General features: G+C 45.9%; 1 protein-coding gene across 3 annotated transcripts in view; it reads left to right on the forward strand.

Moving 5' to 3' along the window:
* PER3 (period circadian regulator 3) overlaps positions 1–26,398 on the forward strand; it is a 560,237-nt gene that overhangs the window by 438,848 nt on the left and 94,991 nt on the right. For all 3 annotated transcript variants that reach the window (XM_085604511.1, XM_085604529.1, XM_085604520.1), the window contains one exon: positions 19,229–19,471. In XM_085604511.1, the coding sequence (XP_085460637.1) occupies positions 19,229–19,471 (243 nt within the window). The remainder of the gene's footprint in view (positions 1–19,228; positions 19,472–26,398) is intronic.

A 26,398-nucleotide genomic window follows, 5' to 3' on the forward strand; every position in this document is an offset into this window, starting at 1 on the left:
GGAAACGACCAGACTCAGTTGTCTGTCGTCTATGCGGCACTACAAAAGGAAATTTAATCCACATTGTATGCCACTGTAAGACCCTGAATCAGGAACGTACGTACTTTTTAAAGCACATTTTCAGGGCCAAGAGACTACGTACCTGTAGGTCTGCCATTATTGGTGCTTTGGACTCAACAATCCCCCATAATTAACTGCAAACTGATAAAGTTCCTGATAGCTTTTGAAAAGCGATTGAAAGCAATATGAAATATCTAAACAAATAGGCCTTTTATATTAATGACTGAATTACTGATGTACAATTGTTAAAATTTCATGGTATTTTCAGAAATTCTGCTTTTTTAAACTGCGCCTGGAAATAATTTTTATCTGTTTTATTGTAAAGGACAATTTTTCTTTTAATCGTTTGTTATGGTTTTAACTAACTAAACAATAAACGTTTACTTACTTGTGCTCTATGTTATGGCGCGGCACAGTATTTCTTCTTTAGCCTTACCAGCAGGTTTTGGCTGGCTTTCCCACTGTGCTTCTCTGCAAGGCCTTCATCTTCATCAAAGGGACTCCCATGGGCTGGAGTGAGGCTTGGACTCCACATGCACTACTGCAAGCTGCTTTGCAACGACTTGGGATGCACGTGGCATGCACGTGTAGAACCGGCTTTTAGAGACCCCTCCCGACTGGAGGGTCAAAGCCAGCGGTGCAAGGGACACCTAGAATCTACGGGTTCACCTTGATTACTCATGCATTACCAAAGAGACCAGGACAACTTAGCTGTGGAGGAAAGTAAATTTGACTTATTAGCTCGAGCTAAGGACAGGGTCCCAGAATGGTACAAAGACAATTCTATGGAGACTGCTGCTTCACTCCGCAGCGCACACATAATTATCGCACTAGCCACACCCTTTACACATCGAACAAGTTCCTCATCAGTCTCAGATGGCATAATCATGGCCAGACAGCGTCGGTCTCTGATTGCACAATGTACACCGCCTCTTGCTTCAGCGCCCAGATGGCGTGGTCATGGAGCACAGCTGATGGTGTAAGAGGCTGAGTTACCAACAGTGGACAGGATGTGGCTAAGTCTCTGGCACAACCGGGGGGTGGGGGGGCGAGGTACACAAGCAGCTTCTGGAATCGGCTCAACCGCAAGGAGCGAGAAGGGTTAAGCAAGTTCTAACAGGGACATAGAAAGCAATCCTTCACTAGATTGCCGAGAGCATGGCAACATGAAATGGAGTCTCAGTGGCCATTTTAAGCATAGTTCAACAGTCCCTCCTTTTGCCATGAAGAGGCAACTTCCAGTCATCACCTAGGTCAATGTCCATCATATTCTGGACCTCCTTCTCAAGCATCATCATGGCATTCTGGTGGTGTGAATTTACTGGCTTAGGTCTTAAAGAGGTGGCACAGAGGCTACATAGCGTGGGCATACATTGGACACAGAGGCAGCAAGAAAAGAATGCGGCTGCAATGATGGCAACGAAAATCAATATCTTCCATCCCCACTGAGAGACCAGGCCCCAAAACCAACCGGTTAGGGACCATGAGCCCTCATCCTGATGGATGTCGGAAACAATCTTATGGAGCTTCCGGATTGCTTGATAAACTGTCGGTGCATTATCAGGTATATATACACAGCAGCTGGTTCTGATCAATTTACAGACTCCTCCACGGTCCGCTAGGATTATGTCAAGAACCATCTGGTTCTGCAAAGTCATGCGGCGGTCCGCTTGAACTTCAGCAGTGATGTTACTGAGAGCACCGGCAGTCACGTTGATGGTGGCCTCTACCACTCTTGTAAGGTGTCGAATATTGCGACTATTGACCACAGGGCCCCAAAACGGGAGGAACCCTTTAGCAAAGTCTCCAAATTCTTGGCCAGCCGTGTCTTCAGCATCAGTTACACCTCTCTTCTGGATGTGGTGTGTTGCATCGGCTGTGTATGTTGGGGGAAGCAACCAAGCGATATAACAGGTGCCAGCCCATGACTTGGGCAGCCAGGTGTAGGCCTTGCTACCGCACATAAAATAGGTATTGAGCGAAGCCACCAGAGCTGTGCGAGTCGAGCCATTAAGCTGGAGCATGTAGGCGCAGTCACTCTCCCCCACCCATACTTTTCAACTGCTCTCGATGCAGTATCATCCAGAATGTGGGTAGACAGGGAGGTCCCTGAGGGGTGGCAGCCGTCGTCTCCCTCCACTGCCGGTGAGGCTCAGCGGATAGAAAGACCCATGGTTGTTCTCATATTCATCCTTTTCGGGTGAAGTCCTATTCATATTTGGCCACTCCGTAGCCAAAATGTGGGTGAATGCTTGCTACTATTTTTCCCTCGGGATCGCGTCGATGGTTTACCTGAATAGAAGGCATCAAAGAATTCCGTAAACCATCCGTAGGCTGAACCAGCTCGATAAAAGGGAGCGGAAATCAGGGGCATCCCTGTGCCCACAGTATGGGGCAGCAACCCACATACCCAACAGTTCGTTGTATTCACCACAAGCTGGTGCTGGTGTAACATCTGAATGAAAGTATTGTTATAAAATTCTGCCCTTCTTGTTTGCACGTGGGGGGGCAATGACACATGCTGATGAGGCGATTCTGTAGAGGTAGGAGACTCAGGTGCTACAAGGGCAGCGTGTGTCATCCACCCAAGGCAGGCCAGTACAAGTAAAATAATTATGAGTACAAGTAGACAGATCGTGTACCGGCCATGTATTATCTTTATGTACTTTCTCTTCTTCATTTTCCTGTCCTTTCAGCGTTCATTTTTGTCACCGTCATGCCTCACCCGGTCTTCCCTAGTTGCTGCCTGTGATTGTTGGTTGCTTCACTAGACAGTGATTCCAGAAGTCCTATTGACACACTCTGGTCCACTGCACCGGTACCGGTCGGATATATCCGCCGGCAAATATCACAGCCCTGCAGCGAACGTCAGGCCAGGTGAGGTAGAGGGCAGAGACCTTTGTCTCTTCAGTCCTTTTTTCTGGGTCGAAGGTTGTACCTGGTGGACCCGGGCGTTGTTTGATCAGGAAACAAAGGCTCCGGCTGTTGAGTGTCCCGCAGCCTCAAATGCGGAGGAACAGCAGTTTGCAGGATGTCGTCGTCCTCTCGCTCAGATGAAGCCCAGGCAACGTTAGCGTCACTGAAGGGTACAAAGCGTGGGACTTGTTCACATTCGTCATCTCCCAGGCCCTCCTTGACCCACTGGTCGTATGGCAGTGGCAGAGGCACTCGTTAGCAGTGCGTTGCGTGTACCCAATTCTTTCTTCCTGCCACTTTCACTGCAGACCTGGTAGCCAACAACACTTGCTGGGGCGCTTTCCACCTCGGCTCCAGGTACTTGGTCCTCTGGAAGTTGCGGATGCAGACCCAATCACCTGGCAGGATGGTGTGGCCAGGGCCCTCAGGTTTGGGTGGCAGGATGTCCTGTACCTGACGATGAATAAGACGCAGGTTAGTGGTCAATTCATGTAAGTAATCAATCAACAATGGGTATTCAATATCAGAATATTTCTTTGGGCGGGGCACTCCCCAAACATTAGCTGGTCGACCAAACACTATTTCATAAGGAGATAGTCCGGTTCAGGAATGTGCCGTGGCTCTAGTGGATAAAAGGGCAAGGGGCAGGGCGTCCGGCAAAGACAGTCCTGTGTCAGCCTGTATTTTAGCCAATTTCAATGTCCCATTGTGGCGTTCAACCAGACCTGCTGACTGGGGGTGATTGGTGGCATGGAACTTCTGTTTGATCCCCATCCCTACACACACTTTTTGCATTATTTCTCCTGTAAAGTGACTTCCGTTGTCGCTCCAGATAATTCTGGGCATTCCGAATCTGGGAAAGAATTCCTTCAACAGTATCTTAGCTGTACTGATAGCAGTGTTGTCCTTAAGGCGGTATGCCTCAATCCACTTACTAAGGGCACACACAACCACCAGGACATATCGGAGGTTGTTGCATCTTTACATCTGAATATAATCTATTTGGAGCACCTCGAAGGGGCAAGATGGGGGCGCAAAATTCCCAGCAGATGTTGGTGTGCCCTTACCTGGGTTATGCATCAAACAAATCATGCAATTCCTGACTAGCCTCTCAGCATATTTTGGGATGTGCTTGTTTTGCCATACCGGAGCTAGCAATTTGCAAATACCTTTTGCACTAATATGAGCTGGGCCATGAGCCATTGTGACCACTGGCAAAACATAGGCATCGGGTAACAACTAGGCCTGGGCGGTAAATTCCGTTCCGTTCGCGGAATTTGCGGAATTTGAGTAATTTCGCGTTCCGCGGAGAACGTGAAATTGCCCAAAAATCTGCGTTCCGCGACTTCGCGAAATTTTTTGCTTGTTCGCGTTCTCAATATGCGTGTTCGCGAGATATTTCACCCCGAGCACGCAAACAGCGATCGCGAACAGGAAAAAAGTATCGCGAACAAGCAATCCCGCGTGTTCGCGGAATTTCTGCGTGTTCGCGGAGATTTTTTACCGTTTCGCTGAGATTTGCGTAACGCGATTACGCAAATTCCGCCCACCCCTAGTAACAACCACCGCTGTTGTTCAGACAGATCTGTCCAACAGCCATTCTCATCTAATAAGCCTGTTTGCTCTTTCCAGAGAGTCATTTCCTCTCTAGTTGCCTCCGCCTGTATTTCCTTCACATTTTCAAGAGTGTCCTCATGCATCCCTCCCTCCGGTACCCAATTTGAGGGGCCAGCTACATTCATACGGGTCGAGACATTTTTTGCTGTTTCCTTTGCAGTCAGGTCAGCAAATGCATTACCTCTTCCTATGTCATCTGTTACTTTCTTGTGGGCGCTACATTTAATCACAGCTATCTTGGAAGGAAGGGTCAATGCTTCTAACAGTCTGCTGACCAGTTGATCATGTTGTATCTTAGTACCGTGAGAAGTTAAAAATCCCCTCTCAGCCCACAGTCACCCAAAATTATGGGCCACTCCAAAAGCATACTGGCTGTCGGTGTAGAGGTTGACGGCCATCCCCGTACTCAATTCACATGCTCTTATCAACGCCACTAACTCAGCGGCCTGTGCTGATTGGTAAGGTATCCTCTCACTCTCCACCACTGTCTGTAACGTGGTGATAGCATAGGCGGCAGTTGTGCTACCATCAGGAAGTTTGAAACAAGAACCATCCACATACAGGGTACCATCAGGATCAGTGAGGGATGTGTCAGTCAAGTCTACACGGCTTTTAGTCTCTTCCTCCGTCCGGAGGACACAATCATGCAGATCAGAACTAGTGTTACCATCAACAAAGGGTAACAATGTGGCTGGATTCAGTGTAGTGCAGCGGCGGATGATGATATGACTGGCTAAGAGAGTCAACTCATATCCGGACAAACGTGCACTAGTAAGGTGTTGAGTTTTTGTCCTATTCAATGAAGTATCAACTGCGTGAGGAACCATAACTGTAAGCGCAGTATCAAGAATCAGACCAGCAGATTGGCGAATGGATATGGCAGCTGCGGCTGCTGCTCTCAAGTAACTGGGCAACGCGCGTGCCACGGGATCTAGAACTGCAGAAAAATATGCACAGGGGCGTTGTCTGTCTCCGAAACGCTGTGTTAATACTGACAATGCGCAACCATCACGCTCATGTATGAAAAGAGTGAAGGGTTTCTGATAACTAGGGGTGCCTAGCACCGGGGCCGAACACAAGGCGGTTTTCAGTTTTTCAAATGCACGCTGGCACTCATTTGTCCAAGGAAGCGGGTGAGGAACATCTTTAAGTGTGAGGGCCAACAAAGGTTTAATGAGTAGAGAAAAATTGGGTATCCATTGGCGGCAGTAGGAGGTGATACCAATGAAAGCACGGACCTCTTTCTGCATTTTTGGTGGGGGAATTTTACTGATAGTCTGTGTTCGTTCAGGGTTGAGGCGGCGTCCCTCCTTCGACAGGAGATGAACTAAGTAGGTAACCTCATATAGACAATATTGGAGCTTGGAGAGGGAAACTTTGTGATTTAACTGTGCCAAATGCAGGAGCAATTTCATCGTAGCTTCTTTACATAATGCCTCGGTATCTGCTGCTATGAACAAATCATCAACGTACTGGAGTAATGCAGTACCTTGAGGTAGGAACAGGGAATCAAGTTGGCCCTTGAGGGCCTGACTATAAATGGAAGGGCTCTCTGTATATCCTTGTGGACCTCTACAGAACCGGAAACTACGACCTGCCAATGAGAATCTGAAAAGATCCCTACTCTGTTCATCAACGGGTATACTAAAGAAGGCATTCTTCAAATCAATGACAGAAAAGAAACATGATGACAGGGGGATCATAGTGAGTAAGGCAGTGATATCTGGGACCACAGCAAACTTGGGAATTACTATTTTATTTATTTCGCGTAAATCAATGACAAAACGATAAACAGGGGGCTTGGAACGGTCGGTGCATTAGAGGACAGGCAAAGTTGGGCTGTTACACACATTGTCTCTTGTCTCTTCAACCACGCCCTTGTCAACAAGTTCAGAAATGATCTGGAGTAATGCCCTCTCCCCTTCTTTGGGTATTTTGTATTGGGGAAGTCGGGGAAGGCGAGCATTTTCCTTTAGGGTAACAGAAAAGGAGGGTATGGACAAAAGGCCTACATCAGTATCATCTTGGGCCCAAAGGGTGGGAGGGACATTTTGAAGTTCCTGGGGAAGGGGATCTGAGGAGGCTAAATATACTGGGTGTGGTAGGGGGGCCCATAGTGATGTAAACACCATCAGGAGACCAGTATATGGTGGCATGTAATCTTTTCAATATATCTAAACCCAACAAATGTTCTCCACATGTGGAAGTCAAAACCAAAGGGGAATCAACCGTGTAGGGTCCTATCGTTAGTTCCAGTGGTTGTGAGACGAGGCTAAACACTGGGGTACCAGAAAGCCCCACAGAAACGTTATTTGCGCCAGACAAGGGGGCCCCAGGGACTTTAGACCTAGCAATAGAACTTTTGGTTGCACCAGTGTCGACCAAGAATGGTTCCGTAGAATCCAGTCTTGTAACGTGAACATACGGTCCCTTCTGGTCAACAAGAATAGACACGGGTCCCTTTCCTTGTCCTAGGCAATCCTAGTGGGACAGAAACCCCGTCCCTTCTTCGGGCTCATAATCCTCAGTAAAATAATTGCGATCTTCATAATTGGCTGCATCAAATCTATTCTCGTGCATGAGGGGGCGCCTGTCCTGTGACTGTGTTCTTAGTCCGCCTCGTCCTAGTCCTCTCTGGGGCCGTTACCCTGTGAAGCAGTCAGCAGGAGCAGAGTGGTTCCGGACCAACAAGGGACACTCATCGCGCCAATGACCCTCCTGGCGACAGTAAGCGCACTGATTGGACCCCAGCGGTGGGCGAGGAGTCACGAGGGCAGGTTTCTGAGCAACTCGTTGAAACTTCGGGCACCCCTGTTTTGGGTCTGGGTCGGGTATGCCTGTTGGAGTAATACCTTTGTTTTTAGTTTTGTTTTGATCTTTAGTCTTCTTATCTGTTTTGTCTCGCTCTTCATTCTCCCTATTCTCATAATACTGGGTCATTGTCAAAATGCCAGATGGGGTGGAAATGGGCCAGGCACTTTCCGACATTTTGAGCTTAGTCCCAAGTTCTGGTAACAAATTGGACACAAATGTATCCACAAACAGTCGCTGCCCCCCCTCTGAAGTCATATCCTGTCCACTATAGTCGGTGAATGTGCTTTCAAATCCTGTGAAAAAGTCTGAGACACTTTCATCTTTCTTTTGCCTGCAAGCAGCTAATTTATCCCAATTAATACGGTGAGGTGTCAACATCTTTTTCATGGTGGTAAGTTTCTGGGCCGGAAGGGCCAAGATCATGGGATCAGGTTTCTCACTGCCAGTTCGAGCTCTGTCGGCCTCCCCAAGTTGTTGCCAAGTGTGGCCAAATTCTGCCTGATCATTATGACGTATTTTAGACCATACTTCAGTCGGTACTACCTGTCCCATTAACATATCGATATCTGCTAAAGTCATCACGCAAGACTGGAGGGTCTGAGTCAATTTCTTGTAATAACCCGCTGGATTTTTACGCGGGTCAGGCAATTGGCTTTTAAGCTGGAGGACATCAGACCTTTTCCAAGGGACATGGACCCACATTTGCCTAAAACCCGCCGGTATGTCAGGCTGGTCACCCACGCCAGCAACGCGGTCCCTCCAAACAGGCTGTACCTCCCTCATTGGAAAACCCTTATTCAGCATTGCATCAGATAAAGAGTCCCTAAAGGCTACTAACGTGATCAGATCGCAGAATAGTGCGAGGCCCTGAATGTCCCCCTTCGCAACCTTATTGCGAAGGTCAGACAGATCTGGGGCTGGACCTGATTCTACCAAATCTACCCACATTTGGGTCAGTATGTCACACATAACTCAAAAAGTGTCACTCTGTTGGATGCGCGTCCACTGATCCATGGTCATCCATATATCCTGAGCGGTGTACATAGTGCCATTTCCCATCCACATACGAGCCTGTTGACTCATATCGAGTTGTTCCTGTGTATTACCTATCTGTCTGCGCAAAGTACGTCGTCTGGGAGTGGGTGGTCTATGCGGAGTTACATAAGGGATATAGTCACGGACCACTGACCAAGCATTTGCTAATAGCCCTGCACTGGGGGAAGGTGTCGGATGACTGTCAACAAGAAACGGATTAGTTGTGACGGGAGTTAAAGGCACATTGGATTGGACAAGCACGGGACCAGTGCAAGGAGCAACAAAGGAAGGGGAAGGGTGGGCCTGCACCGGTATAGTGGCCTGAACAGTCGGGGCATCGGGAACGAGTGGCTGAGGAATCGGACGAACCAGGGCATGGGCAGGGGCAACAACAGGAGCGGCAGCGAGGGCCAATTGTGCGGGATCAAGGGCCGGGTACATGGTGGGAGCATAAGGTGGAGGGGTGTTCAACATGGAGGATCTGAGAGGGTCATCCTCCTTGTCACGGGCCTTTTCGGGGACCTTCTTAGTAACGTAACATCCGTCTGTTTGCATTCGATGTAATCTATCATGTATCACTATACCCTCTTCTATTTTCCGATCATCATGATTCTGGGCCTTCTGAATCACACTCATACGCATTGTTTTAGCTTCGCTCTTTTTGAGTTTGATTTCCTTCTGCTTGGACTCCTTGCGCCAAACCCGAAAGGAATCAAACATCGCAGGTCTAACTTTTCTTTGAATCAATTTCTCCTCCAGATTGTCTAATACAGGACGTTCAAAACTACCATGCATTGGCTATTGTAACTCAGCATTACCCTTTGTGTACTTGTGCCAGAGTGAGGAAAACACAATCGGGCCAATACCATGTTTAACATAGACTTCGTGATTTGGGGTGTCCCCAAGGGAGGAATCAGACAAGATTCCTCCAATGCGGAGTCCTGTGTACAACAACAATAACACCATTTCCGAAATTTACTAAATCCAGGCATCTCTAGACGCGTATCCTGGTTCCAAACATCAAAGGGTACAATCGAACAGTTACAGCATATGACTGTACTCACCCCTTGGCTTCTGCTTTTGCAAAAGTCGAACAATACCCAAAACCAAATACAATTCACCAGAGAAGTGGGTCACTCCCACTCTTACCTGACTGTTAATCTTCCCTCGCACGGCAAGTGTCACAAAAGTCTCGATCTCAAAAAATTAGGAACCGGAACTGGGACGTCATTCGGGCCACAGTCGGATAGCCCCTAGGAGGGAGGAATCACGCAATCGGAGACCTCGGGCCCACAAGGACAATTTTTAGCCGATGTTGTGGCGCGCCTCCCTTGGAATTCGATCACGGACCCCTCACGACCACCAGGCTCGATGACGACCACCGAAGACGCCCCACATTTGGGCGCCAATTGTAGAACCGGCTTTTAGAGACCCCTTCTGACTGGAGGGTCAAAGCCAGCGGTGCAGGGGACACCTAGAATCTACGGGTTCACCTTGATTACTCATACATTACCAAAGAGACCAGGACAACTTAGCTGTGGAGGAAAGTAAATTTAACTTATTAGCTCGAGCTAACGACAGGGTCCCAGAATGGTACAAAGACAATTCTACGGAGACTGCTGCTTCACTCCGCAGCGCACACATAATTATAGCACTAGCCACACCCTTTACACATCCAACAAGTTCCTCATCAGTCTCAGGTGGCGTAATCGTGACCAGAGAGCGTCGGTCTCTGATTGCACAATGTACATCGCCTCTTGCTTCAGCACCCAAATGGCGTGGTCACGGAGCACAGCTGATGGTGTAAGAGGCTGAGTTACCAACAGTGGACAGGATGTGGCTAGGTCTCTGGCACAACCGGGGGGGGGGGGTACACAAGCAGCTTCTGGAATCGGCTCAACCGCAAGGAGCGAGGAGGGTTAAGCAAGTTCTACCAGGGATATAGAAAGCAATCCTTCACCAGGTTGCCGAGAGCATGGCAACACGAAATGGAGTCTCAGTGGCCATTTTAAGCATAGTTCAACACACAAGCAGTTTGCTGTATTGTTGCAGACCCTCAGTGAGAGCAGTCTTATTTCTTTGGGGCACATGTCCCCTACTTGTTGCTAATTGTCGTGTCCTCCCCAGTCCAGGAGCATGCACAATGAACATGCCACACTCTGAGCTCAGTAACAGACATTTTTATTCTTTGGCATGCACCATTCATACTACTTTCTCCTTACATCATAGCCATTAAAAACCACACCTTAACACTTTCCAGCTAATTACGTAATTACGCTATCAAGACTGCCCAGAACCTCAAGGTCCTAGCACACATAATCTGAAGACACTACACTGGGGAAATGCCTGGTTCCTGTTCTGGCCAGTCCGGCCTTGCTATGCAGTGCTCTCTGGGTGTCAGAAACTCATAGTCTGTCCTCTTTAAAAAAAAAAAAAAATGAATGTCTTTATTGTCATTTCAAACAACAAAAACAGCTGACATTATGAAGCATTGCTATTCTTCAATACAGCACCGTAGGGCTTATACACATTATTTCAGTACACTTCACAAGTTACTGGACACTGTACCTCCCTCCACAGTGCCTAGCCATTTCACGATTCGCTGACTTCAGGTTCATACCACATTTCCGGTATATGATGCATTACTCTTGTCCATCAGCAGAGAGAGAAGTAAATGAGGATAATACAAAACAGTACCCCAGTTAGCAAAGGGAGAAGAAAAATGTATATAATCAGTGGCATTAACCACCACCCCTCTCTATCCCAGTCTCCCCCTGGGTTCCAAGCATCCACTAGTCTTCATAAAAAGGGATACTGTCAGAGTTGGATTGGGATTAAAAATCGGCCTGGGCACGCTATTAAAAAGTGGCCCACATTTGCATATTGCCTTTCCTCAAAACAATGCTTCTGCAAAGTTTTTAAAAAACCTGAAAACAAGTGAGGCCACTTCTGCTCAGGCCCCCTGACCCCGCTCAGTATGCACACATTAATTGGCCGGCCTAACGAGAGAAAGGGAGTGACACATCTGCCTTTTGATAAACGGGAGGTAACGGACGCCCATCTGCCTCCAGAAGGGCCACTCGGTCCCCACTGGGCCGTTGGCGACATCTGAACATACCAAACACAGCCCACATCGGCCTCCAGGCTGCAAAAAAGCAACCAACAGCTGGAACTTCGATGGCGGCCCCTGGCCTAAGTGCCCACTTTACCAATCCGACCCTGGATATTGGCAACCTCCAGCTCGAGTCGTGATCTTTTTTCATGCACAGTGGGCATCCGCAGAATTCTGGCTAACATCACCTCTGCTCACCCGACCCTCTTGCTGCAGTGCTTATCTGACCCGCCCGCTCAGACTGGGCGTCACCAGGAGGTTCCAGTAATGCCTGTATCATAGCACCCCAGTAGAGTAAATCATCCTCCACCTTCCCGTCCCTGCGGGTTCTTCCTCTTCCCCGATCCATTGCTGTAGTCTCTGCTCCAGTCCTTTTGTGCAGGAGGCCTAGCACTCAGCCAGGTTATCGCTATGCATCTTTTAGTTATTATAAGCCCCAGCACTGTAAAGTGTCTGCTCAATTTTTTCTTTGGGTTATCGTAAGTAGACCCAACGCACACTGCTTAATGGTGTGCGACACCTCATAGTCCGCTAACGTGAGCCTCGTGGCAGGTGCACTTTGACTTTGCATTCTTTACTTTCTGTAGCTCCACATAGTATTTGTAGTTAGTCCCAAACAGGGCTTTAAATCGGATGAAAAAATCTCGGAGGGGGGGGGGGGGCTCTCAAAGGGGCGTTTCCGACGTAATTAAGGGCGTGGTTTAAAGGACATTGGCTAAAACTCTGTTCTTAGCGTAGTTCGCCTACCGACTGGTACTTTGCTGCTTCTGTCATTGCATCCAGATATGTAATACAGCAAATAACATTACACCTACAACAAGCCAGGACTATTGGCTTTGTCATTGGTTGTTAGTTGCATAAGATAAATAAGCAACTATGGCTGCGTTGTATTTAACATTGAAAATGCTTCATGATGAGACTGTGAAAGAACTATGAGGAGTCTGTCTCTTTTAAGTTACATCACAGGTAGTGAAGGGTGACGCTGCTGCAGAATTAAGATTTATTTTTCACCCGGAGTGTGAGGGAAAAAATTGAGAGCACCGGCTTGGCCCCGCCCACTTAAAGCCCTGCTTCCAAGAAAAATATGAGAATTCTTTCATGACATGTCGTAAAGTAGCAGGCACCAAAGCAGATGATTTCCGTGAATTTATGTGAGAGAGAGAAGGGGAGAAAGGCGGAGTCAGAGAGAGCAAGAGAGAGAGTTGTAACTTCTTTGTGGACTATTTTCTCCCTTCCTGAACTGGGTACCGTCCCAAGAGGAGAGGATTTGGCCAGTCGCACTTCTGAATAGAAATTAACTTTGCTTTTTTTTTCCAGTCATGCTGCCACCATCACGTGCTCATCCAGGGCTCGATTGCGGTTAGACGTAAGCCCTATTATGTACAGTAAAAAGAGATCACATGGCATTCGGGGACCAGAAGATGGCGCGCTGTGCATAGTTTTGCTCCTAAAGCTGAAGATTGGGAGCTATATGATTGTATTCAATCCGAGACTATGCTTTGCTCCGGCTGTCTAAGATTTATACACACTAATGCCGGTGTATTCCGCGCACACCCATGACCAGGGCACGCAAACTACAAAATAACTTGACCGAGACTGACATCTCTTGAGTGGAGATAATTGTCGCATTCTTTGCAACTCAATTCTGACCTGGTCTCTGTTTCCTCCTGGCCTATTATGGCTGTTCCTCACACCAGTGTATTAATTGGCAAGCCTTGTAATCATTACTGAAGAATTGGAAGCAGGGATATGCGGGTTTCTTAAGTTTCAGGTTTTTTCTCCGTTAACGACATGGCCGACTCAGTGGCGGCTCTGAACATATTTTACTTGCAACGGTTGGCGTGATTATGTATCTAGCGCGTGTACAAATGGCCCCGCCTCCCTACGGCGCTAAATTAAAGGGATAAGGCAGATGCTGCAAGAAATCAGCAAGTTTCAGAGTACATTACTGGTAAATTAGCTCAAGGGGTTAATGCGCTCACTGCAGAGATGTATGTGCAATCTGTTGGTCACTGGTACGTACGATTAATAATAAAACGCGTAAAAGGTTCTGTAGCTGCTATATATGCAAATCTCTGCTAAAGCTACATGCTTGGGTGGGGGCCCAAGCATGTAGCTTTAGCTGCAGATCCCCTCCGTTATTCTTTAACCTTCTTTCATAATACACATGCACCATACTGCGTTCATTCGCCACTTAACTGTCACCTGCTGCTATGCATAAAACAATCTAACCTGAAGTCAGTGCCCATGTCCATTGCCTGCTAATGGTGGAGTCTCAGTGCATCCTGTGATTTATAAGTAGGGCTCCCGGTTTTATGGTACTCATTTTTTTTTTTACATTTCTGCCTGTATTTATCCATATTTATTTTTTGCTAAGTTTATCTATATTTATCCATATTTATTTTGGGATTTGTGGAAAAATTAAGCTGAAATTAGTATATTTCCACATTTATTTAACCTGTAAATACGCACTTATGCTTGAATGCCTACTAAGTTTCAATGCTGCAAACACCGGCAGAAGATAAATCAATGCACTTAAAAGAAAATATGCAAATTTCAGTATCAACCTTGTGCATATCTACTGCTATTAAAGCCTCTTTACTGAAATCCCATTCTTTTTTAGCCCCATTAGCTATCAATCCACACAGCTATTGGCCTGGCAGTCACGGCAGACAGTATTTAGAATTACTCAAAAAGCAACCCAATTTCTGTTTTTATTCACATTTAAAAATAAATACAGACAAGAAAATAAATGCTTTCTGTCCGTATTTATCTGAAAAAAATAGTAAAAACGGAAAACAGGGAGCATTACTTATAAGCCTTTCTTTAAACCAATATACAAACACCCGAGCCCAACACTAGGTGGCAAGTATATGCAGAGCATGTGAATCTACAGCACTACACTCTACAAATAGATGCTTGCAGGGCAGGTAACATTTTCCAGCTGGTGGATGCTCTATCTAAGCACAAATTCCTCACTGCCATCCCGGCTCCCAATTCTGTGGAGTGGTTTCTTTTTGCCATCTAAAAGGGCCCCAAATTAGAGATCTGCACACTAGTACTTTCATTTGTGGTGGGCTCTGCTTCTCAGGACGTGGAGTAAGTCAGACAGACACTCCATTGGTGCACAGGTGTAGCTATTTTATGTGGCTCCAGCCCATCGCTTCAAGGGTGGAACAAAGTCGGCGCAGAGCTACACAGCGCCACCTATTGGCATGCAGGAGCACTGCTGTGAAATCTTCCAGTTCTAGACTGGCCCCAGGGACATTCTAAAAATGAGAAATCTGCTGTTAGACAGAGTAGCCACCAGAAAGAGCGTTACCAAATGTAAGTAACTTGTTTGTTAGGTAGCACTTTTATATTGTTTGCTATATAAATTGTTGTTAGTTGAATAATTATACATACACAATGTACTTTACATTACCAGGTACGGTGTGTTGAAAAGGCAATTATTATTCTCTGCCCATTCCTAAATGCAGGATTCAATCGTTCTCTCTCTCTCATTGCTCTAAAAATATCATCAAACACATTTTCCATGTGTTCCCACTTGTCTCTTTTAGAGACCTTTATCACTTAAATCTTTAATTACTTCTTTTATCTTATTGCAAACCTCTGAAATGGTATGTCAGGGTGGTTTCACCTGATGGGCTCCTGGGTCTGGAGCCCACAGTGTGGCTATGTCAGCTGTGTACCCTTTAACTTCGAGACTTACCCCCAGGCAGGCCATAACTCTGACAAAAGAAAGTAGTGATCATGGGGCCCTGGTAAGGAGAAAAGGACTGTAGGAGAGTAGGGTCTGCTTCACTGGTTTTATGACTTAATGTGGCTGTGGGCCTGCTAATCAGACCCACAGCCCTGCTGCTCTCTCCCTAAACTAATGCCAATGCACACTAGGTGCATTACAAATTGGAACTGGTTCACCTTATTGGGCCCTGTAACAGTGTACCCCAGGTACCCAGGGCATAGGTGTATCCAAGGCCTACCAGGGGCTGCAGCATGCATTGTGCCACCCCTGGCCTGGCCTCACTATTTGACACAACTGGCTGATTACTCAGCTGGGTTAAGTTGGTGTAATCACCTCTTACTTAGATATAGTATATCTATATCTAACATATATGGACACATGGTAACCTATCTGTCACTCCTATGGCAGGCCTTAACAATCCTGGAGGCAGAGTGCTTGGTCTCATGTGAGATGGTGCTCTGGCATGAGCTGAGCCTGTCTGCAGCTTTCGGAACCACGTCCTTTAGCTGTTTCATGATATTGCCATACCATATACTCTTAAGTGCATTATGTACCTCGCGGTCAAATGCTAACTTTGGTTTGGCTTTATCAAAACATGTCGAGTAAGGTGTCATACGATTTGGAATACTACCCCCTCCCCAACTCTGGCGACGGGGGTAGCATTCCACCCTTCTAGAGGGACACGACATGTACCTAACCTGAAACCCGGGTAAAGTTAGACAGAGCCTCAGCATCACAAAATGGATGCTGCCACCACAGACACAAGTCTGCCCTCCTGCTGCTGGGAGTCCTTCCAGCTTGGGAGGTGTGGACAAAGGGTTTCCTGTCAGGGGAGGTGCTTGCACCACCCCAGACAGGATTTTGTGTAGTGGGTTAGGGAGGGCTGAATAGATTGAGACATGCCTGGGGCACACAAGGTGTCCCTGTGCATATGCCAGTTCAAACCAGAGCTGGGGCTCTCCAGCCCCAGTCCTGGCGCGAACCTGGTCAAAGGAAAGGGGGTGTAACCACCCCCCTTCCTGGTCCCACCCAGAGGAGGGACCTAGCAGGTAATCCGGCCCCTAGATTTGGAATAAGAGTAGGAGCTATGTCCCAAGACTTCAGATCATCCTGAAACTCGACTTTAAGAAGAAGAACTACTGGACTTCGACGTTCTGCTGCACAGAAGACTGAAGAGAATCTCCCTTGTGGCCAAGGAGTGTCCACCCTGTGAATACAGGCACCATCCAGCAACTCAACGACTGCTTTGCCACCGCCTCCCGCCGGAGACAGAGCCCAGAGCCCAACAAGACCCAGACTCCCAGACATCTCTGAGCCAGATCCACAGTCCCTGCAAAGAAGAGACCCGTGGAGGCACCGAGAGACGTGGGACCGGCCATCTTGAAACGTCCATGACAAGCTGACTGCGCAGCACCTGAGGCATCCTCAATGCTGTGCTTTGGGCCCTGAGAAGCCCCAACACCGAGCAGCATTGGCACCAAAGACCAGCCCTCCAGCATCCACGAGATCTGCATGGCGCCCTTTTGCTTTTTGCCACTCGACGCGTCATCCCGGTTACTGGCCCGTTGGCTAGTGGCCATCTTGGCAACGAAATCTATGAAACACACAGCTGGTCTGGTTGCTCCAGACTGGCCCTTGCTCCTGTGAAAAGGAGCAGCCCCTCTGACCTTGCTGGTTAGAGCACCAAGCTTTCCTCGATTCCTGCGTGGCTTGCATTAGCCAAGGCCTGTTTGCTCCGATCAAGAAGCCGACACCGCCAACAGCTAGAGCCTTTGTGGGACAGCTTGTGAGTGACTCCTGGACGTCATCGACATCTTCACTTCCACGTGGCTGCAGAGACAAGCTTCCTTTCTTCACCTGTTGGCACCTGACATCGCCTGGTTCCTTCCTGGTTCCACGCCGGTCACTGGCTAGTGACTTTGTACATTGTCCCCTCTGCTTTCAGGTCTTCTACTCTTCAGATCCACCCTTGGATCCACCGGAACTCTTCCTGCCTGGTCGCCTGCAGCATCTTCATCCTCAGGCTCCATAGACCTGCACGACGAAACCAGACGCACTTTGACCCCTATGCACCCGCTTCCTGTGGGTGAGGTAACGCTGGCACTCCGGTGCTCCTGGGTAGAGAAACATCTCTAGTGTCTAGGTTTCAAGTTGTTAGGTTCTAGTCCATCCGGAAGGCTCCCTTTCCTTTAACTTTGTGACTTTTACGCACCCATTGAAATCAATAGGTGCACGCGTGTAACTTTTCACACTGCACACGCATCCTGTGGGCCTCCTGGTCACTAACTACAGTTAGCTCCTTGTCGTCCCAGCGATTGTGGACATTACTTCAGTACCGCCAACACTACTGTTAATATGAGCCTTCTTTTTAGAGTTGGGCGAGTCACACTAAAGGTTGCAGCCAGGCTTGATTCAAATGCCCAGTTCTAGCTCAGATCAAGTTCCTCTTGGACCCACTAGTCAAAAGTGAGTCTAGTCTATTTATATCTTCCTTCACCAAGCTTCCCCCATCTGCCCCTCGCCAAACAGCGAGGTGTGGCCCAGAGATGCGCTGTGGCTGTTCTGCAGAGGGACTGATAATCAAGACTACAGACTACAGGGTGCTGTGAAAGTGCTTGGATAGTTATGCTAATGATTTTTCAAAATGTTTGCTGCAAGAGTGGACGATTTGAAAATTTAGCAACACTACACCGCTCTGCAAGCTCTTTCACAGCCCACTACAGGGGTTGATAGTCAGGCCAGCAGATCTTAACTTCCGCTCTTGCCCTAGACAGTAATATAAAGTGTAAACCCCCTCCCCCCCCATGTGGGCTCGTATGAAAGTCTACCTACAGCCAAGCTCTGGAGTTCGCGTGAGTCACGTGAGGCCTTCAGTGGGAGCTTGCAGAGGGGCAATGGGCGCACATTGGGTTCGGGCCACTGGACAACCCTTTGGTGTCCCAGTGTTCCCTTATGCCTACCTGCGACTGCCTAGTCAAAATCTGTTTACCTGCTTTATTTTTATTTAAACACATTTTGCTACTGCAGTGTAGATGCCACTAATATCGACCCTGTGATCACAAGTGCAGTATGATTGACTGTGGGTAGGTCGTAGATCAACACAACCAAGCAATATTGCATTTGTATTGCACTTAGCACCACTCTGTGGGGCTATGAAGCACTTACCCACATGGAAATCAAGCTACACTGAGTAGGGCGTGTGGTTGAGATGGTGGTGTTTTTGTTTTGAGCCTATATGGGAATTGTTTTCATGTCGCACGTGACGATCACTGAGGTTTGGTCATGAAGTTATGGGATGCAGTGGTTAGTGGTATGATGGGTTAGGGACCGTGAAAGATAAATGCACAAATTGTCAATATAATAAGGATTGAGCAGCTTCGCCATATTGGCAGCACAATGCTGTGTCCCTGTACACCAATGGGGGTGGGGTGTAATCAGAGAAACCCCAGTGCTCCTTCAAATACCATTGCCCATCTACAATCCAACCTCTTTGTGGACTAATGTACATCAGATGGGAAATGGCCCGGTATTCCGTACCTCAGACTTTTTAATACTAAGAGCATCAATTATGTGGGGGGGTTCAGCAGAAATACTCACCTGCTTGGGAAATCAAAGTCATTGGGTGAAATACTCCTGAACTGCAGATTTCACTAACTCGGGGGGATAGTAACTCCTGTTACCAGCCTCATTGGTAAAACAGTGTGTCCATAAGAAGGCTATTTGTGGGGGGTTAATCGGGGCTTTGTAATGTCTTGATTATCTGATGCTCCCTTTAATCTTCACTTGTGAGAACAGTGACTTGGTAAATGGTGGTGAAGCCTGTTTCCAGTTTCAATACTTTTGCTTAAATATTGTAAGAAATGATGCTCTGACTTAAGCCCCATGGACCTGCAAGCCTTACAGTTTTCCTTTTCTGCCTCTTTTTTCAGAGGTGACTGCCTTGGAGGATGTCACTTTAGGCAGTGAGCAGATTGAGGTGCGCTCGCTCACTGCTTCTGTAGTCGCCCTGGAGGAGTTTAAGCAGGTGGGGCTCACGAAGGAAGTTCTCTCTGCTCACACCCAGAAAGAAGAGCGGAAATATGTGGACCGATTCCGGCTGCGGATCCTGCAGTCACCTTACAGCAACTACCTTCAGCAGGGCAACCGAGGCAAAGGATGCTCCAATGAGTTAGGTATGTATATGCTGCTCGACATCATCTCAGTACATGTATTGAGTGTATGTGCCTTCCACTGCAACAGCATGATAATGAACATAAATTAATTGCAAACAAGCATTGACAACACCAATAGGGTTTGCTTTTTAAAACAAAAGTACTTTCTTAATTGGTAGGTAATTTTGTATGTGTAGTTTTATGTCTGAGACACTGAATGTGCACTACTTCCAGACCCCCACTACACTTTTGTAGCATGTTATTCATGCCCCTAGCCATATTTGGGCACCAAAAAGCAAAAGCAAATATGCAAATTGGACCATGAAGGACATTATTGTTGTTCATCAAAACTATGTGGTGACGCTGCAGTTGATTACTAGGGACTTAACTGATAGACTGTTGCTGGTGTTGAAAGTAAATGTTTCATTCTGCATTCATATTGTTTTACCGAAATGGATGAGAAAGATATTTGATAACTCATAGAAAATGTGTCTTCATTTTAGCTTTCTGGAGCAGTATCCTTAATTTCTGTGGCACAACTCCTCATTTACTTCCTTTACAGCAGTCTCCTCTTTAGGAAATTCTTTCAGTTCTACAGCTCTAATTCAATTAAGATAACATTCAGGTGCGCCACATTTTTGTTATAAAATACATTATTTTAGCACTCTAGTTGTCAGTAGAACACTGTGTTGAAGCTGCAGTAGAACACTGAGGAATCAATTGGCACAGCTACTGCTATAGGAAGTACCTTTTACACAGAATATCAGACTTTATTCTTACATGGTTGAGGGAAAATAGTGTAGACTTAAAGAAAATGTCCTCTCATTTTAACTTCTGGAGCACCTTCCATAACCTCTACGAAGAAAATCACAAGAGAAAAACGTGTTTTTCTCAAACATGGTTCATCAAATCCCATCAGAGGGTCACCATTTTGCAAAGGGTTAAATCACCTGAGAACTCACCAGAATTCCTAAAATGAATACAACACTATCCATCCACAAATAATATATATTGTGACTAACATCTGTTATCAGATCCTTTTTGTGACTCTCAAAACTTGGTATTTAGCACAATGCATTTCAATGGAGACCATGTCCGAGTCATGTAATGGCTGCCACAATATGTTGGCCATGTTGTGGCCAGCCACTTTTAATCTCCACATGCCCCTGGGTGTCCGGGTGCACTCACACTGCCCCCTTATATGTTTTCAATTCATTTTCAGGGCATAGGGATCATGTCCTTAAGTCCTGTAGTGACTGCCATATCATATTGTTATTGTTGTGACCAATAAATCAGGATTGGCTAATCCCCTTTGAATTGGCCAATTAGGGCATATCAGGACACCACCTTTCCAGATATTGGTAAGTTTTCTTTGAGGTTAACCCTTGCATGACCAATTTCAGCACCTTTTTGAATGCAAATTTCTTGAAAACTAGTGAACCAATTTTTACCAAATAATGAAATACGTGGTTTTCTGATTAAAGTTCTAACTTTTTGCCAAATTTGGTGTAATTCCGTTCAGCTGTTTTTTCTTTTTGGAAAGAAAGAGTCTTGCAGATCCATTGAATGGCACCAAAGGTATTTAAATAATGCCTTTCTTATGGAAACTCTAATACGTGCGAAAAAAGAACCATACCACGTGCATTAACACACACACTCTCTTTTGCACTCTAAATTAGATGGTCAATAGCATAGGTTTTTTTTTAGCAGTCTCAGGTAATAAAGTCCTACTCTCACCATAATCATAGTCAATAGTTTATTATTACATTAATTAAAACTATTACAGTAAAAGACGAGCACAACAGTCATACTCTGGGCTCAGCCCTGTCTACAGAAATTAAATGTTCTTAGTCACAGGTTGTGTAAAATAAGTGTGTATCATCATACATTATCTTTGTTAATAAAATCACCATCAAATGGTTATACAGAGTTCATGGTTCTAAAAGTTTAGATGTTATAAAACTATAAAAGAACAGTGTTAACTAAACATCATCAATTATTTGTCAGAACGCACTCATTTAAAATCAAGTGTAACAAAGTCTGAGCATCAGGTGATTAAGACAATTTCTAACAGATAACATCCATAAATTTTAACCATGACTTCATCAGCATGATTTGGACGAGAGCATAGCATATGTTGCATTGATTGAATCCTGTACTGATATAGCCCACAGGCGATGCTATAGCCAGTGATGGCCACTTTGCACTAAAGTAATTCTCATTAGCTACTTAGGCCTCGGAAGTTGATCAAGCTGTAGCTGACTATTCAGTGCATCAAACTTGGCTCTTGACAGAGTTGCTCCCCCAAAACCTGTTCGAAAATCAGGCATAGAACCCATGCGTTCTGGTGTAAACACAAATCTTTCTGTAAAAAATGTGAAAGATGCTGGCGCATGATCTACAATCATAATGATAAGGAAGCTTATAGAACGGCTCTCACAGCGTATCATAGAAATATTAAAACTGCTCTAAAAATTCATATTACAAATCAAATTGGCAAAGCTGGTCTCTCTTCTTAAGTGCTTTTTAAAGTACTGAATTATTTCATTAATCCCAGCGCGTGCGCCCAAAAAATTCAGGCTTCACAAGAATTGTGCGACTCATCAGCTGATTTTGTTGATGACAAAGTTAATCCCACTTATCAGAAATTGTGCCCAATCTCAAATCTCCTTCCCTTACCTGTGTTTGCAGTCTAGGAAAGCTTGATTTGTTCACTCAAGAACTAATTGAAAGGTCTCAGTAAACAGCCAAATCTGGCTCTCCTTGGGATGTATGTCCTCCCAGAATCTCACCACTACTTTCCAATTAGTTAGCCCATGCTATATGCTCCTTGTTTAATGTATCAATAAACATGGCGAAAGATCCCCCTTAGTTTGGAAAGCTGCGCAGGTTATGCCTATACAAAAGAAGGCTAACCTTGCACCGACAAACCTTGGAAAGTATCAACCCATCTCTTGCTTCCTTTACTAGGCAAATTGTTGGAGGGTCTAATTAACAAAAAAACTTTCAAATTACTTGGAAACCAATTTGATCTTGGACCCATCACAATCTAGGGTTTGATCCTCACACAGCACAGAGACTGCCTTAGTGGCAACCACACATAACATACGTTTAGCCCTTGATGCTGATACACCATATATGCTTGTGCTTTGGATTTATCTGCAACGCTTGACACTGTGTCCCATCCCAGTATTCTTTAAAGGAAATTTGAATCTATGGGACAGCCCTACAATGGTTCTCTGATTTGTTTTAACAACAGAACCCAAACCACCTCTCTGGGCTCTTTCAAACACTGTTTTATGACGATTGACAAGGGTGTGCCCCAGGGCCATGGCTAAGCCCTACGCTTTTTGACATCTATGCTACCCCCCATTGCAAAAGTCATCAAAGCTTTCAGCTTTGAAATTCCATTTTATTTAATTTGCCTTTCGTTGGATAGATCACAGTCCCTCTGCATCTGTAGGTTTTTGACTAAAGTTACTGGAGGGGGACCAAAGCATAATAAAAATTAGGCCACAGAGCGCCTGACCAAATGTTAGCAGGATCCTCAATCAACATGAACTTCTTTCACCGGGGTGTAGCTTTAAACACTTTATATACATCCAGGAATCAATGTGAATCAAAGTTTTAGTACATTTTGCTTTATTATCTTTTTTAAATACACAGAGTGAGGTTGAGGCATTAAAGTCCTGCACTTGTCAACAACGGTATCTGGCAAAGTATGATAAGCTGCTAATGGTGCAATGAACCTGTACAAAACGATGAGGGATTTTGACATCCAGTAAAAGTATCCAAATTGGAGTGCATGTGCTCCTCTATGAAAAATGTGCATAGTGTCTGTTTTAGTGAAGACGCCGTGCACGTTTTTCATTGAGGAGCACATGCACTCCAATTTGGATACTTTTACTGGATGTCAAAATCCCTGAACATTTGTACATAATACTACTACGAAGGACCTACGATGTTCACAAACAAATCAGAGCCCTGAAGAAGTCCTTGTAGGACGAAACGCATTGGCTACGGCTACTGTGGCTACTGTCAGTTGGTGTGATGATTTTTTAAAGAAGAAAATTAATAAAGACGCTTTGAACAAAAGAAACATATTTGATATGTATTTGGTACATGCATGATATGTAATCGCTGTGGATATTCATGCTGCGGAAGGTCAAAAAAACACGTTCAAATACAAATGTATCAATTTTGAAGTTGAGAGAAAAAAAATTCTTGCGTCAAATGCCCTAGCTTCCTCAATCTAGATGCCAGGAGGGTTTCAACTTGAGATGATCATTACTTTTGAACGTTTATTTCAAGACTTTTTGCTGGTGTCTGAAGTAGGGTGATCTGACTCTGAGATCAATGACTGTTTCTTCAGTTCCTGCAGAATGAAGATGACGTGTGATCAAAGGTTGCGGTGTTGAAGGTCCACTGGACTATCATGAACTCTGTTCGAAACTCCTGGAGGGTTCAGAGCAGTAACAAGGTTGGGTATACACCTGTGGAACCGGTTATCACTCTTCAGAACAACACTTACATTCTTGACACTGCTTTCGGACCATCCTGCACCTTTATCGTCTTTCCAAGATCGTGGCATGATCATTCTCGACGCTTCACTCAAGTTCCTGACTCTGGGTCTCTTCCTTTTGGTCTCAGTCATTTTAGCCACTTGGTCAGTAAGTTGAGGGAGCTTTGAGCCTTAATGGGTGATCATTTTATATGATTTCCAACAATTCGTCCCGAGCCTCTCTAATTAAATGTTGTATATGTTCTTTGGAGAGAGTGCCTTCTCGCACTGCTCAGTCATAAAACCTGGGAAATGGAGACCTTTCCCTCTTCTATACCTAGCCTGTCATAGCCGGTGCCACGGGCACCTCCAAACCATAGACGTTTTGGGATAAAATCAATGGGATCTGTTTATCACCTCCTCTCTTCCAATCCCCCATATATCAGCCCAAATAACAATGACTACAATTCACAAAGTCCCTTCTAAACTGTGAAAGGGTCGTCAAGCCATCCTCCCCATTAACAGCGCTGACCGTGCACTGGCAGAAGCAGACAGAGACGGAGGGATCCTTAAACCCCATCAATGCCCTCTCCCGACGGTCTTTGACGACAGTTGAGGAGCGAGAGAACGAATGCAATTCCGTGCCTTACTGTTCGCGTGGCTATCACCCTCATCCTGGTGAAATGTCAAGGGGCAACATGAAATAGAAGTGCTGGTGCGGAGCACCTGACGTAGCATAAAGGAAAATGGCGAATGACGGGGGCACACCCGAAGAGGTCCTTAGTATACTGCCTGTCCCCGACACAACACAGGTTGAATGGAGGCCTGCTGCAGCGAGGTTCCATGAAATCGCCCATGCTGTCCAGGCACATATTCCCCTACGAACCTCTGTGGGGTTAAGAAACGATTCAGTGCAAGGAAGCACTGGTGAGACGGCCGGTACCGGAGAAAAGGCTGGGTGTATGTCAGCAAAGGGCTAACTTCAGAGACAGTAAGCTAGAGAGCTGACCACACCGTTGGCAATGCGATCAACAAAGCAGCAACATGGCACTATGCAAGGCACTACTGCTTAGATATGGGCGCTCGTGCAGTAGCTAAAGTTGATAAACTAATATTAATGAACACATTTATTCATCTGCGTTTCCAACACATTTTACGATATGCTACTCGATTCAACTGACAGATTTTTAAAAGCCGCAGTAATATACATTTAAAATTGGTTTTAAAATGTGTTGTTTCATCCTCGAGTCGCATTCAAGTCACCCAAAGGAAAAGGCTCTGGGTACGAGGAACTTATCAATGGGTTCACAAGATTTGAAAAAACTGTTTGATAATAGTGACGCAGCCAGGACGCAGTACTTGGCTTGGAAAAGTAAACACTTCCGACAGAGAAAACCGATTCATTAAAATGTGTATATTCCAGGATAATGCCAATTAAATTATTGAACACTAAAATGTGTATATTCCAGAACAAGTCAAAAGGTGGCAGCACAATACAAGTTTTTGAAGCTGTAAACGTTACTAACCTGCAAATTCAAAGCTATGTGTTGTAACTAATTTCCACACATTCAAGGCGGCATGGGAAGGGTGCCCGACTGCCTGGAACACCTATGGTATTCCCGCATCTGAAATTAACGATAACTTGGGCATCTATACTTTTGGATATTGGGAATTCAGTTAACTTGTATGTCAAATTTACCGCGAGCAGCAGGGTCGGATTGAGATCTAAATTTGCCCGGGTCGGCCATCCCAAAAAGGTGGCCCACTTCGCAGATTATTCCCTTCCAGGGGATTTTATATTTGGCTAGTCTCAGGGAACGAATTTTTAGAGACATGTTTGGTAAATGAAACATTTGATAGGTTGTAGAGCCAGTAACGTTTTTGAAGACTAGACCCACTGCAGTTCTAAAAATTAAATACTTTCGATGTCAGTGCCTTGTACAATGTAGTTGGATCCAGAGCTTTAACTGGGATTAAAAAACGGGGGGAGGCTTAGGGTGATCTCAAAGGAGCGTGGCTTAAAAACACTTACACTGAAAATCTGTGTATTGCGTAGTGTGCCGCCCGACTGGTATATTGTAAGGGTGGGCGTAGTTCGCGAAGTAGCACTTCGCGAAGCAACGCAAAGTGAAGTTCGCACTACGCGAGCTACGCGTAGCACTTCGCAAACTGCGAAGTAACATGTTCGCACTGTGCAAGATGTTGTTTTCAATGATTGCACAGTGCGGACAAGCAACCGGCACTGTGCAATCATTGAAAATGGCATCTTGCACAGTGCGAGCTGTAGTTTTCTGCTGCTCGAGTAGATTTTTACTCGAGCTGCAGCTTTCTCAACGCGAACTGGTAGTTTCTCATCGCGAGCGGTCGCGAGCATACGCGACCCCTCGCAATGAGAAACCTGACCTTCTCGCGTTGGGAATCTCGCCGGGAGGTTTATTTTCCATGCT

Source organism: Triturus cristatus, chromosome 1_2 (assembly GCF_964204655.1).
Source record: "Triturus cristatus chromosome 1_2, aTriCri1.1, whole genome shotgun sequence".
In the NCBI taxonomy this organism is placed as follows: Eukaryota; Metazoa; Chordata; class Amphibia; order Caudata; family Salamandridae; genus Triturus; species Triturus cristatus.